The sequence below is a fragment of the Gymnodraco acuticeps genome, unplaced genomic scaffold (assembly GCF_902827175.1).
Source record: "Gymnodraco acuticeps unplaced genomic scaffold, fGymAcu1.1, whole genome shotgun sequence".
NCBI lineage: Eukaryota > Metazoa > Chordata > Actinopteri > Perciformes > Bathydraconidae > Gymnodraco > Gymnodraco acuticeps.
Genome location: NW_022989983.1, coordinates 3,186,336 through 3,200,824, shown reverse-complemented (window position 1 = coordinate 3,200,824; position 14,489 = coordinate 3,186,336). Strand labels below are relative to the sequence as shown.

Genomic DNA, 14,489 nt, shown 5'->3' with positions numbered 1-14,489 from the left:
GTTTTTACTGGGGCTGGGGCAGTTCAACTTGATTTGGGGGGGGGGGGGGTGTCCCATAGTTGATGGGCGCTGTACGAAATAGAGGCGTAGTTCTGTTAGTATAAGATAATAAGATGGAATTTGTTGATCCAAAATCGGGAATTTCTAACTTTTTTTTTTTTCCTCCCCCGATGGGTTGATTCGCCTATACTGCCTATGCCAAGGGCCGGCCCTGAGTACAAGTACCCCAAAATCGTACTAAAGTACAATGCTCGAGTAAATGTATTTCACTACTGATGAAACTAAATCCTGCATCCTCCCGCTGTGTCATACATTTTCCAGGATGCAGTGCGAGGCTACGCAGATCACGTGAGTCTGTCAACATGAGTGGGCTCTGCTGGCCAGGGAAGCAGTTGGATGAACGCGAGCCGTGACTGCAATTATTCATATTCAATTCTCGTAAACTAGCTATTTTTTAACTTTCTTTAAAGCAACGAGGAATCAGGGCACCGGACAACGCAGAAAAGGAAATGTTAAGTTTGCTAGCCGAGTTAGCTTAATATAACTGAGTAGCTAGCTTGGGGTCTAGCTAGGTGTAGCATCTGGATTTCATTTTTACTATGGACGCTTGTCTCTCGCCTGAATATCACGTGTGGTTGACATGCATTGTACAACACATATAAAACAAGTAGCACCTGCCCTTTGTGTCTAGAGAAGCTGCATGGCAGGTTAGTTGTGATGTCATGAGTGCTGGTTTAGATGGGATACGTTATCACCGCAAAACTAAACTAGCTATTGATTTGTAATGTTGCAGTCGGTTCCTGCTAACAGGCATTGTAACTTCTTGTAACCTTTTGGCGATTTTCTTCTCATGACACCTTAGCTATGACTGCATGTATGTGTGTAGCATGAGTGTGCGCCTGGACGGGAAAAGATGCCACCCTCTTTCACCGAGCACTGTCCGGCTTATCCCATCGATTAGCTGACCGACACTTGCTGGAGAGGACTGGGAAGCTACCGTGTGTGAGAAGCTATTATCAATTACTCTCGTGCTGCTCGTCTGTCCCATGGCTGCTGTCGGCGGTGTGAACATGCTCGGTCCTGCAGGGCTGCCGCCCGCCATGTCCTTCACCAACACCTCGGTGTCCGACAGCCCGGCGCCGGGTACCGATACTCGGGGCTGCGAGAATGGAGCCCTAATGGACTCGTTTGGGATTTTCTTGCAAGGACTCCTGGCTATGATGGCTTTCAGCATACTGATGCGTGAGTATGGACACTCAGATACCTGACACCGGCTGCTGATGTGAACGAGCAATTAACCAATAGCATCACTCTGTCAATCAATGCGATATTGATTTCAGCTGGGAGGCGCGTGCTCGATTCTATAAGAGAAGGAGGCAAACACTACTAGGATGGAAAGACCTTCTGTCTGTGTTGAAGCAAAACATAGGGTTTTCAGTACAGTGTGTCACTACTCGGTGGTTGTATTAAAATATGCTTACTCTTCACACTTCCTGGTACATGTTCGACCTTCTCTGCTGTCAAATATTCATATATATTTGTCGAAACTGCTTTTCCCTATAGGGGTTTTGTTATGCAGGTGTCAGCCGGAGTTTGTAAAAAGTCAGGGAGTTAAGGGAGCAATTGCAGGAAAAAGGACTAGGCAAGGCATATTTATTTATATAGTACTTTTCAACACAAGGCAATTCAAAGAAAATGGCATTTAAAATCAGTCATTAAAAAGAAAAGCTAATAAAATAAACATCGAAAGAAAAAATACATGGATAAAAGTTACAGTGCAGTTTAAGATATGAATAGTTCAATTAAAAGTCTTCAGCCTGGATTTAAAAGTATTCAGAGTTGCAGCGGACCTGCAGGTTTCTGGGAGTTTGTTCCAGATATTTGGAGCATAATAACTGAACGCTGCTTTACCATGTTTAGTTCTGACTCTGGGGACAGAAAGCTGACCAGTCCCTGAAGACCTGAGAGATCTGGATGGTTCATAATTTAGCAGGAGGTCAGAAATGTAATTTGGGCCTAAACCATTCAGTGCTTTATAAACCAGCAGCAGTATTTTGAAATCTATTCTTTGACACACAGGAAGACTTACCTTAAGTGTTTTAGCAGTTCACTCAAAAACTGTGCCTACACTTCCAAGTCACTGTAATAGTGATTTGTGTTACACTTCCCCAAGGGACTGTTACAAAATGTTCCCTGCTGATACCGTAAAAGCCACAATTATTTCTCCTCAGTGTTTTGTAAGAACTTCTGTATATGTATTTTAAACGGTGTTATTGTTCTATTTGTCCCGAGCTCTCCATGAGTAGGCTTTACATTAGAGGTGGGCAGCCAACCTCATAACTAGATAAACAGGGAAACATTTGTATAGGGAGAAAAATCACCCTGGCTCTTTAGCTGTGGTTCCATTCAGTCAGTGTCTGGCACAGCTCTGACAGATGTGTGACCTAATGAGAGCAGCCTCAGTAGTGTGTGTCCCACAGCCACGCAGCAATGAGGAATGTTCAGCACATTCAGACTTTCCCCAGAGGCAGCTCTCTGAGCAGAAGAAGTGGGCTGAGGGCTGTGTTCACATCACACCCAGCTGCACACAGGGTACACACCCTGTGTTAGTCTAAAGTCACGCTTGTGCTCGAAACAGAGACTGAGGTCACACCTCCCTGCATAGGTCGCCTGCATGAAAGCACAGAAAGCCTTGGGAAAAGCTCAACTGCAACTTTTAAGAGGTGACATTGTCAGAATAAAGGGGCTCATGTAGAAGGTAGACGTCCAGGGAGGTATCCGAAACATTTAGAGTATGTCTTAACTTTAGAAAATGTCACAACGTGGTAAAGCTCGCCTCTGCTGATGCAGCACTGTGTCATAGGAGTTAAAGAACATGGTGTGATGGAAAACAAGCTGCTTTTGTCAAGAAGAGCAAGAGCTTCATTTGTGTTGCTTCCAATAATGATCATGCGTGAAATGCCTCACTCATTTTACAGAGAGATCAATTCAAGTAAGCATGTCTAAAAAGCCCATCATTTAAACACCATTTTGTATTTGCAGTTACGTTTTATCTTTACAACACTCTTATTTTTCAGTTTGCTTACAGCCTAATCTTTGTCCCTTTTTTGCTTTTTACAAATGTTATCAGACTATATGTAAGAGTTTAATGACTAAATATTGAAGTGTTCTGAGTGTGATTATCTTCAAAAGGGAGAACCTTTTGGGCATCGAAAAAAAAACGTTCCTCTGTTTCCTGTTAACTGTTTTGCTGCAAAGAAGGGCACCGGATTCTTCATTTCCCAGCTGCTGCAGGTTTTAGTCTGGACCCCTAGTTCTGCTTCCTCTGTGACTAACAACACATGTTCTTAAAAGGTTTCTTGTTCTGCATTAGCCAGTTATATAGGTTTAGCCTGTATTTTGTTGCCTGTCTTACTTTACCCAAACAGCTACTACTTACTACTGTTTTACTCCTCACAGTTTAACTGCACTAAAAGGGAAGTCAGCCATTGTTATATCGTGCAAATGTCAATACACGACCTTCTATAAAATCAACAAAATGCTCCCCTGACTCATGACAGCTCACAAAAACATATACCTTGGTCAAATGAAAGAATAAAAACATATTATATTTGATTGATTCTGTCTTTCATTGTGTTTGTGTGTCATTAAAATCCCACTATCTCTGGTACACTCTTTCCCTCACAGTGAAACGCTTCAGGGAGCCAAAGCATGAGAGGAGACCCTGGAGGATCTGGTAATGCTGCTGAGCCAGCTTTAATTTGTTTCTCTGCAAAGGCATCAAATGAATCCCGCTGGAGTCCCTTATCAAATGTCCCGTCCCTCTGCAGGTTCCTGGACACCTCGAAGCAGGCCATTGGGATGCTGTTTATCCACTTTGCTAATGTCTACTTGTCAGACCTCACGGAAGAGGATCCTTGCTCACTGTGAGTCAGTCCTGTATTCCTAAAAGCTCCTTGATTCCACATCAGATTTCCAAGAAACTGTTATTAAGATAAGTAGACATGAGGTTGAATTCTAACCGGGAATCGCTAGGCTGTCCAGCAGGAAAGCTCAAGTTACACTTTACTGTCTCTCCCCAGATACCTCATTAACTTCCTGTTGGACGCTTCTCTGGGCATGCTGCTGATCTATGCCGGGGTGAGAGCCGTCAGTGCTATCGTAGAGTGGAGGCAGTGGGAGTCTCTGCGTTTTGGGGAATACGGTGAGTGTGCTCCAGCAGATTCTTTAATGCCTGTAATGCCCATTGGGGGGCAGTAGCTGCCCTCAGGACTGCAGTGCTGCAATGTCCTTTCCTACAAACCAGTTTGACCCTCAAACAGTTTGTGTATCACTGAAGCGGTGAAATCTGATAAAGATCTGTGCTGTACATATACCTCAGCAGATCTTTATTACCATATTCTGTTTTCCTGTGTGTGTGTGTGTGTGTGTGTGTGTGTGTGTGTGTGTGTGTGTAGGAGAGCCGGTGCAGTGCACAGCGTGGTTGGGCCAGTGCATCCTCTACATCCTCATCATGATGTTTGAGAAAGTCCTCATCATGCTGGTCCTCCTCATCCCTCAGTGGAAGAAGGTCAGGAAAAAAGAGTTTCACTTATTTGAAAATAAAGTCACACAAGTCCTCAGTTTTGCCATAGTTATCTTTTCAATTAAATACACCGTTTCAATATTCAATACCTTCAGATCCATTATTATTGTCACCCAAACAAGTGGATTAGGCAAGGAAAAACAAGCTTTATCTTTCGTACCGTCTCTCACTCACCATACTGTTCGGCTCACGTCATGTTGTTTGCTCCATTTGAACAGATTTGGGGGTTTTTGTGCGTTGAAATTATTGTTGTAATTTTATTTCGAGAAGAAGAGAGCTCATTGATTTTAGAGTTAGTGTAGATAATTGTATCTTTAAGTGTATTGAGAGGCAAAGTAACATGCTTTCAATATAGCTATCTATCTATACCTTTTCCTCTAGTAACAACAACATGAACTCAGTGAGAGTCCAAAGCTTCAGGTTAACATCTCATTTCCATCCCGAACAATCCCTTTTGTTCGGGATGATACCATATGGCAGACTTGCTTTTACTCTACACTTCAACTTTTACCAATTGCAGACTCTTGTGGTTACGTTTAGTAATGTCTGGCAGATTCCAAGAAGAGGTGTGAGCTTCGGCGGACTATCCTTCTACTTAATTATTCTTTCAACTGGTCTTTGAACTGTGTGTGTGTGTGTGTGTGTGTGTGTGTGTGTGTGTGTGTGTGTGTGTGTGTGTGTGTGTGTGTGTGTGTGTGTGTGTGTGTGTGTGTGTGTGTGTGTGTGTGTGTGTGTGTGTGTGTGTGTGTGTGTGTGTGTGTGTGTGTGTGTGTGTGTGTGTGTGTGTGTGTGTGTGTGTGTGTGTGTGTGTGTGTGTGTGTGTGTGTGTGTGTGTGTGTGTGTGTGTGTGTGTGTGTGTGTGTGTGTGTGTGTGTGTGTGTGTGTGTGTGTGTGTGTGTGTGTGTGTGTGTGTGTGTGTGTGTGTGTGTGTGTGTGTGTGTGTCAGCTGGCTCTCCTCAACCCCATACAGAACCCAGACCTGGAGCTGGCCATCGTCATGCTCATCGTTCCGTTCTTCGTCAACGTAAGTCCGCTGTTACTTTGTGTTTCTCTTTGCCCCCTCATTTCACTGCTCCGGCTTCACCAACGCTCGACATGTCAAGTTTAATTCAGATTCATCCTTTTTTGTTCATACCATGTTCATTCTCTCGTGTGTTTATGAATGTAAAAAAATAACTTCTATTGTTTCCCGGTGGCGAGATATAATTCACGGAAGTATTTTCTGTTTGCTTTTAGGCCCTCATGTTCTGGGTGGTAGATAATTTCCTCATGAAGAAGCACAGGACAAAAGCAAAGCTGGAGGAGAGAGAGGAGGACTCGCGGGGGAACAGCAAGGTGCGCTACAGACGAGCTCTGTCCCATGACGACTCCGAGTCCGAGGTAAGTGTCACTTCAGTTCAATCAGCAGAGACTAACAACCCTCACTCTTTAGCGATAAGACCCCAATCATGATAACACATATCTTAAGGGGGATGTGCAGCAGTAAGTAGAATAGGAACTCCCCAGGGGTCTAGGCCGCAGCATTAATGCCTGAAATCACAGCTGACTGCAGGAGAGAGTAGAACACATTTATATGTTGACTGCAGAACGATGATCGGCTGCTGGAGATTGTGGTAAAATGTAATTGTCTAAGAGTGGTTGCCCATAATGAGCTCTTCTTGACTGAACTAACGCTTTAGCTACATTTAAACAACTGTCGGCACACCTGAGTTGAAGGAGACCAACAATCAAGGATTTAGACTACAGCCTTTCTGAAACAGTCCCAGTATGGCACACTGATGTTACTGTTTAAAGCTCAGCTGCAAGGCCTTGTGGGAATGCATTATTTGCTTTCCTTTCGTGAAGGATGGTCAGCGTATCCTATGCTAAAGGAGTTCACTAAGAGAGCATTGAAGCAACTTTCCTTATCAAAAGCATCCTCCCCTCTGTCATGAACCTTGGAGTGACCTTCAATAGCGCTTTTAAATTTGATAAGCAGGTCAGCACCGTAATCAAGACCTGCTTTTTTTTTAAATACGACTATTGGCCAAGACCAAGTCGTTTTTATCTTTTAAAGACCTAGAAAGGGTTATTAACGCCTTTGTTACCACGAGGCTGGATTATTGCAACGCTCTGTATGTGGGTATGGACCAGGCGTCAATTAGACGCCTCCAGCAAGTGCAGAACGCAGCTGCACGTCTTCTCACTGGCCACAAAAAGCGTCACCACATCACCCCAATTCTGGCCTCACTGCACTGGCTTCCAGTTCGGTTCAGAATTGATTTTAAACTTATTTTATTTGTTTTCAAAGCCCTAAATGGGCTGGCTCCGGCTTATAGCAGAACTCCTCCAGCGCTACATCCCAGCCAGAGCCTTAAGATCCGCTGACCAGCTGCTGCTGGTAGTGCCCAAGACCAGGTTCAAAACCCGAGGTCACCGAGCCTTCGCAGCAGCTGGCCCCAGGCTCTGGAACACTCTGCCCCTCCATGTGAGGTCGGCCCAGACCCTAGGGGTTTTTAAATATACACTAAAGACTCACCTCTTCTCTCTGGCCTTCTAGTCAGAGCGGAGCACGACTCCTGACATTTCCCTGTGTTTTGATTTTTATATTTGCTGTTGTAATTGATTGTCTTCTGTTTGCTATCGCACTAAAGTGTTTTTATTACGTGTACAGCACTTTGGCTCGACCAAAAATCGTTTTTTAAAATGTGCTATATAAATAAAACTTGATTTGATCAAGAGAATTCAAACAGTTCTTATCATGGCTGCCATTTAGGTTCTTCCGGGTCATTTCTCTCAGTTAGGAACCTTTTTAAAGGGGCTCCATTATGCTTTTGGGGGTTGAACCTGAAAATGAGCATAATATGTCCTCTTTAGGCAAAAAAGACCACCCGAAGCACACCCCAATGTCCAGGCTCTCAGACGCAGTGCATTGTGGGGCAGTCGAGTAGGTGAAAAAAACCTGGACGCATACTCAGATCGTGGCAAAGAAGTAGTATATTTTGTGTATGAATACTTTTTAAGTACACAAACCCTCAGTGAGAACAGAAAGGGAGTATGAGGCAGGCTGTTGATTCCTCAGTGTTATAGTTTCCTTTAACATGTATAAACGTTGATGGCATAGAGTTGTCCCCTGACCGATTATCGATCAAGGATATTCTTCTTTGGTATTACTGATTATTGGATATTGAATGCTTGGAAAGTGACAGGAAATGCTAAGGAAAAGAGTGTCATGCAGCAGAAGGCCCTTGAAGTTCTCAGTGTGTGTACTTCACTAAAAGAATAAAAAAATGAAAATACTCAGTTAAAATTCCTACTTTCAAAATGTTACTCAAGTAGAAGTACAACAGTATTATTAAGCATCAAAATAGACTAAGTTAAAGTAAAAAGAAAAAGCACTCAGAGGCCCATGTCAAAATCATATATGTTAAGTTTTTGTATTATAATTATTGATTCAGAATCAGAATATCATTATCCGTCCCACAGATAATGTGTTTGTTGCAGCTGGTAAAGGATGAGCTAACTTAAGGTCTGTATTTACTGCTGTGTAGCTGGTAGAGAAGAACAGGTTAGGCATAACAGGAAGAGGAAGTATCAGGTATTCAGGTTTGTGTTTTTTGCTGCTCCTCTGTGTTTTCTGAGCCACACAGAGGCCGGTGGTGTAATGGATAACACATTGATTTGACTATGAATCAGAAGATCCCGGCTCTCCCTCCTCCCCGGCTCGTGAATTACTTTTGACGTTAATATGTCCATCTATCGACCCATTTACTTTCTTGGTCTGAAGTGTGTGTAGCAGACACAAGCACTGTCCATATCTAGATTTATCCAAGATCGTTTTACTAGGAAGTGTTTAGAGTGGTCAAATGATTGCAACGATTAAACCCAGATTACACACTTGTAGTGCACACATGTCCCTGCAGCTTGTCTTTGTAAACCGGATTCGCCATCTCCCTTTTTCCCCTTTTTCTTTTAGTTCAAACACCTTTGAATCCAAGTTGTCTCTGAGGTTGTGGTCACACATGTAAAGTGACTCACTGTACCAGAGGCAGCAAAAGCAGAGGCAACCTAAAGTCGTTTTTGCCTTCTCTCTTATATCTTAAAGGTCCCCTATTATACTCTTTTTCAACAAAAATATTATAGGTCTCAGATATATATATATATACAGGGTTTCCCACACATAGACTATACTTGGGCGGGCCGCCCAGGTATATTAACGGCCGCCCAAGTATATTTCGCGACCCATTTAGTTTTTTTTAGTTTTTTTTATAATTTTTTTTTTATGTTTTTATTTTTTTTTATTCGTCCGTGACCACGATGCCATCTGCGATCGATTAACTTGTAGACAATGATCCCTCGCTCCCTTGCTCTGATCTCGCCTCCTTCTGGCCTGTTAAGTGGCCTGCCTCACACAGGGTGACTGGCTGTCCACATGATGTGGCCTGCCGACATGGCCACTGTCATACAGATCATAAATCAAAGCCCTTGATTGGTCTCTGTGTGTCATTCAAGCTCGGGATAACCTCAGCTCAGGTGAGGTAAAGGACTTTCTGAGTGTTTAGATAGTTAACTTAGTCTAAGTTTTCAGTGGGTCTCAAACGGTGTGGTCACCATTTATGTAAACACATATTTCCATTTGAGAGGGTAGTGATTGGTCTAATGGATAGTGAGGCGGGCTGAAGATCGGAAGGCTGTGAGTTCAAATCCCGCCAGGAACACCACCACTAGTGTGCCCTTGAGTAAGGCACTTAGCCCTTAGTTACTCCAGGGAGAATGTCCCTGTAATCGGTCATTATAAGTCGCTTTGGATAAAAGCGTCAGCTAAATTACATGTAATGTGATTAGTAAAATATGCATGAATAAATAAATAAAAAGTTAACTAGGTGAAAAAAGGTAAGATACACTTTTAAAACTTGTTCATAGAAAACTAGTCTTTGCTGCTGCCTCAAAGAGGAGCAGGGGGAGAGGATGGAGAGGGGGGAGAGGAGGGAGAGGGGGGAGAGGAGGGAGACAGGAGAGGCTGATTCAGGAGCACAGACACACTCCCAACTATAAATGAACCAAAAATAAATTAACAAGTTTCAGTGTTTTTTTCATATTGGAAATGGGATGTTGTTGGTTATGGCCTTGATTTTATGATTATTGAAATGTATACAGTTCTGTTTAATATAGGTGTTTCCATAGATCTAGTCTCTTTATTTTCCCCCTCAAAATGCACCAGATTGATGCATTTAACTCCAAAATAAAAAATAAAATCTTACCGGGGGGGCATGCCCCTGGACCCCCCTAGAGGATTTGAGGTCGACCCCCACTAAAAATCACATGGATAGGTTCCTAAATACATTAATAAATACATTTATTTTTTTAAATAGTAGCCCATTTCCATATGTTCATGTGTGGGTAGTAGATTTAAACTATAGGGCTATCATTATGGGCCCTGCCTGTACCTGTTCGCTCTGCCATCGCGTGAAGGGTCTGCTAACAAGCGACCAACAGAAAGGTTAATGTTAATGTTGTTGCACGTCACCTCAACCCCCCCCCGCTACCACCACCCCCCAAAGTATATTTCAGATCTGTGGGAAACACTGGCAGTTAATGGACCAGCACCAGAGGCATTCCCATACACACAGGCGTTGGAGCTGTTCTTCATGAAATCCCAGAAGGATGAAGTGCTCTGACAAACAGTGCCATCTTTGCGCAAAATGATTATACCGGAATGAAAAGTCAATAAATAATGTTGTTAAAACTTTTTTTTTTTTTCGCGCACCCCCCCCCCCCTTGCCACCACCCGCCCAAGTATATTTCATATCTGTGGGAAACACTGATATATATATATATATATATATATAAAACATGTCTCTGAAGTGTTTGGCTCGAAATACCAAACAGATCATGCATTGTAGCATCCCATAATCCCCTCTGTTTCAGCCCTGTTTCAAAAGTGCTGATTATGTGTCTGTAGCTTTAAATACAAATGAGCTGCCGATTTACTACTTCCATCAATCATAACTTTTTAGTTTGACATTCGATTGCATTAAGGCTTTATGATATCCTTCACAGTAGACATTTGAACATATACAATTGCTGATCACCACTTTCATTGAATTTTGGATGATTTAGTCAACTTTGTAACAAAAATGACTGCCATAAAGAAAAGGAATTGGTAACCATCCAGATCAGATAGAACACACACATACTCTAGATGTGTGCCCATCCCCCACGTGGATCACACCTGGCACACGCAATACATGTTCAGTGTCTATTCTGTGTATATTTACTGCAGTTGTTCATGTACACCAGTAGTCTGATACATTATGTACAGTTTGAAAGGGTGTTAAATGAAATTTGGTGATGATTAATGGTTTTTGTGTTAATGTAATAGCAGTTAAAACAGGACCGGTCAAATTTGACCGTGAACACCAAAGTAAGGGGGGGGGGGGGGGGACAAAGACAATAGGAGGGTTTTAAGTCATGAGAAATCTGATAATATCAAATTCAATTCAATATCAGAATGGGGAAAGTAGTAAAACATGTTATTTTCCATTCAAATATAACTGCTGGTGACTGCTGTAAAAGATCAACAGTGTTGTTTTTGTCAGATAGTGGTGCATTCCTTGTCAGTGGGCTAGTGAGGAAATGTAGAGCTGCTTTGAGGCATTTTAACATTTGAATGGTCAAAGCATTGCAAACAAAAGCCAGCCTCATGGCCTGTTGCACTGCATGCTTGTGTTCTGCAGCTGCCTGGTAGAGAGCTCGCTTTCTGCAGCGCCTGAGCTGTGGGGGAAGGGCAGAGCTGCTCCAGCTTCTATAAATAGCTCACAACAGCAGAGAGTTTCACAGCGGGCCAGTGGCGCAATGGATAACGCGTCTGACTACGGATCAGAAGATTCTAGGTTCGACTCCTGGCTGGCTCGTGGATCTTTTTCGTTGTGTGGAATCCGGCTTTAGCTGATCTTATTATCAAAATAAAAGTATTACTTGATCATGTTTTTCAGAGGAAACGGATTTAGAAGCATGTTAGTCACCGTGGCTTCTTCCCACAGCAGATACATTACTGAGTAACACAGAAACAGGACTTCTCTGTGCTTTAACATACATAACTTAACATACAACACACGTGTTATGTTTTCTGGGGGGCTTCATCGACTGTGATAATAACCTTTATGTCATGCGGGTTCTTTTTGGTTTGGGCTTGAGGCATAACATTTACAACAGAAAGCGTGCCTTACAAACGGTAGGGGGAAGGGTTTGAAATAAGTGAGGCGGGGAGATTCTAATAAAAGCTGTTATCTAGCTGTGCCCAGTGTTTTTAGAGGATGATCCATTCTGAGGACTATAGAGATATGGAGGGCAACTGCTGTTTTGAGTTTACCACTCGTTTACATGTTCTTGAGACCCACAACCAAATGTGAAAAACAATATTGTTGGACCCCTTTTTGAGTCACAGCAGTCATCATATCCTCAGTCGAAGTAGAAAAAACAGCTAACGTTATGTATTTAATTAACTCTTATGGCTAAACATGGCTTATTTCCTTGTTTAGCTTTGCAATATATTCCAGTTTTTAAGAGTTGAAGAAGATCCTTGGATTCATCTCAAAACATTCAGCCATTTACCACAACAAATATATAAAAAAACAACCCAGATATTGTAAAGATTGGGCTTTTCTTTGGGCATTTCTGAAGTGCTGTATCCCTTTGAACTCAGCCTCATGAACATGCCTCCCACTTTGTTGTAATGGTTGCTTATCTCTCTTCTCTGTTTCATAGATCCTTTTCTCAGCAGACGATGAAATGGACGAGTCGGACGAAGACGATATTCGCCGGCTCACCGGCATGAAGACGGTGAAGAAGAAGAAGCTTCGCATGGGGATCCCTGTTTGACCCGTGACCACAGGGTCAGATTTCCTCTGGTAGCTGCTCACCTCGCATATACACTCCCCTTCCCTCCACAGATGCCCTTCGACGACAGAAGAAAGTACTGTAACTGAATTCCCTTTACGGTGACTCCTGGAGGACGGCCAACCTGGGATTTCATTTGACTCACTGGGAGACATTCGTTCAATTCGCCGGGTTCTTCGGATCCCTGTTGCATTTTGACATGGCACATCTGGGAGTTTCGGAAAAGGAATCCACCATGAACAACTGAAATATCGTTGAGTCCTTAATGTACGTGTAATAGGAAACCGGTAACACTGGTTTAATAAGTTTTGGACTTCAGTGTGTGTGGTTGTGACAGTAAAAGGCCACAAGGAACATCATGCAAAGAAACTGTCCTATGGGTTTGTTACCTTTGGTATTCAAACGTTTCCATTAAGGTGATTGTATTCCTGATGTTTATGTAAATGTTTTTTCACATAGATGTACCACCATGGCCGTGTGTGTGTGTGTGTGTATGTGCAGGGCTGTCCCTGGCCAACATGAGGCCCCACGCAAAGTTATATGATGAGGCCCTCTGTTTCGCGAGCGTCGACGGGGGACGGGGGGTGCTAGTGGAGCCTTGCAGCGGCGAAACCGTGCCGCGCCACACTCATTTCGGCTCAGTTGAGGCACCCTCCGCAAGGTGAGGCCCCAGTCTGCATGGTCGCCCTGTAGGGAGGTGTGTGTGTGTGTGTGTGTGTGTGTGTGTGTGTGTGTGTGTGTGTGTGTGTGTGTGTGTGTGTGTGTGTGTGTGTGTGTGTGTGTGTGTGTGTGTGCTGTGTGGTGTGTGTGTGTGTGTGTGTGTGTGTGGTGTGTGTGTGTGTGTGTGTGTGTGTGTGTGTGTGTGTGTGTGTGTGTGTGTGTGTGTGTGTGTGTGTGTGTGTGTGTGTGGTGTGTGTGTGTGTGTGTGTGTGTGTGTGTGTGTGTGTGTGTGTGTGTGTGTGTGGAGACAAACCTTTACGCATTTTGTCAGTGTTTGAATCACTGTACTTATGCAACTCTTCCAGCACAGTAACTCACTAAACTACTGCATATCTCGTTTGTAATGTTACTCGTGTCATTAATGCTTGCAGCAACCTTCCATCTGTATCTTGACCGAGTACTTTCCACTGTTAGACCTGTAGGACTGCAACATCCCTCGAATATCAGCTCGGCATGTGTCTTCTTGTGATCGTTTTACCGATGTATTTTGTCATTGAATGTCTTTTGTCTCGTTTTTGGGATCTTTTTTGTATAGAATTCGGTGTTATTTTTGGGCCAAAAAGGTGACTATGCTTGTTCCAAAAGTGTTCTTTATTCCTTAACTCCAACAGGGAGAGCAGATACGGGAACCATTTCTTGCACAATTTCCCTGCTTTCAACTTTCCTTTTTGTGTGATAGTTGTTACTTTTTTGTGTTACAAAAATGTGCCTGAGTGAAATTACCAGCAGGTGTTTGTTGTTGTCTTTTTGTTGGTTAGTTTTTGGACTGTTTTTATCCAGAGCTCCAGATGTTCAGGCATGAAGCAGCATTCAGCAGGCTCTGATGTTAAGAATGTGACATGCATAGACCTCTAAACTGTTAAGTGACTGCAGACCAGACAGAGAAAGTAAAGGGTGTGTGTGTGTCAGTGTATATATAAAGTATAACTGCATGTACTGGTGTGGGCTGTATGAGTGTGTGTGTGTGTGTGTATAGTTGGTGTGGCTGCTGGTCCTCTTTAAAGTAAATGGAGAGTGACATATACTGTGATGGTGATGATTTCATTATGATGTTGTTGGCATGTTGGCAAGGAACATATGACTGCGCATTTTAAAGGAGGGAAATACAGAATGATGCAGCAGCTTTGGGAACTCAATCGGGACAAAGAGGGCTTTTAGGATTTTTCAAAGTGAAACTACTAGATCAGAGGTTTTCAAAGTGACCGTGTGGGCTCCAGGAGGAGCTCCCAACAGTCTTTAAAGAGGCTGAATGAAAGGAAGATCACACACCCTAAATGATTTGATTGGAAATGGTTCAGATATTCTG

General features: G+C 43.1%; 1 protein-coding gene and 1 non-coding gene across 2 annotated transcripts; both read left to right on the top strand.

Moving 5' to 3' along the window:
- Positions 1-312: 312 nt before the first annotated feature.
- On the top strand, positions 313-13,252 carry stimate (STIM activating enhance). The gene is made up of 9 exons (XM_034212248.1): positions 313-707; positions 863-1,242; positions 3,688-3,736; positions 3,831-3,926; positions 4,083-4,204; positions 4,458-4,570; positions 5,532-5,609; positions 5,822-5,965; positions 12,332-13,252. Exons 2-9 carry the CDS (start codon positions 1,047-1,049, stop codon positions 12,443-12,445), a joined length of 912 nt encoding a protein of 303 aa, XP_034068139.1. The 5' UTR covers positions 313-707; positions 863-1,046; the 3' UTR covers positions 12,446-13,252.
- Positions 11,406-11,478, top strand: trnar-acg. The gene has a single exon. It is a non-coding gene; the product is annotated as a tRNA-Arg (tRNA).
- Positions 13,253-14,489: the final 1,237 nt, after the last annotated feature.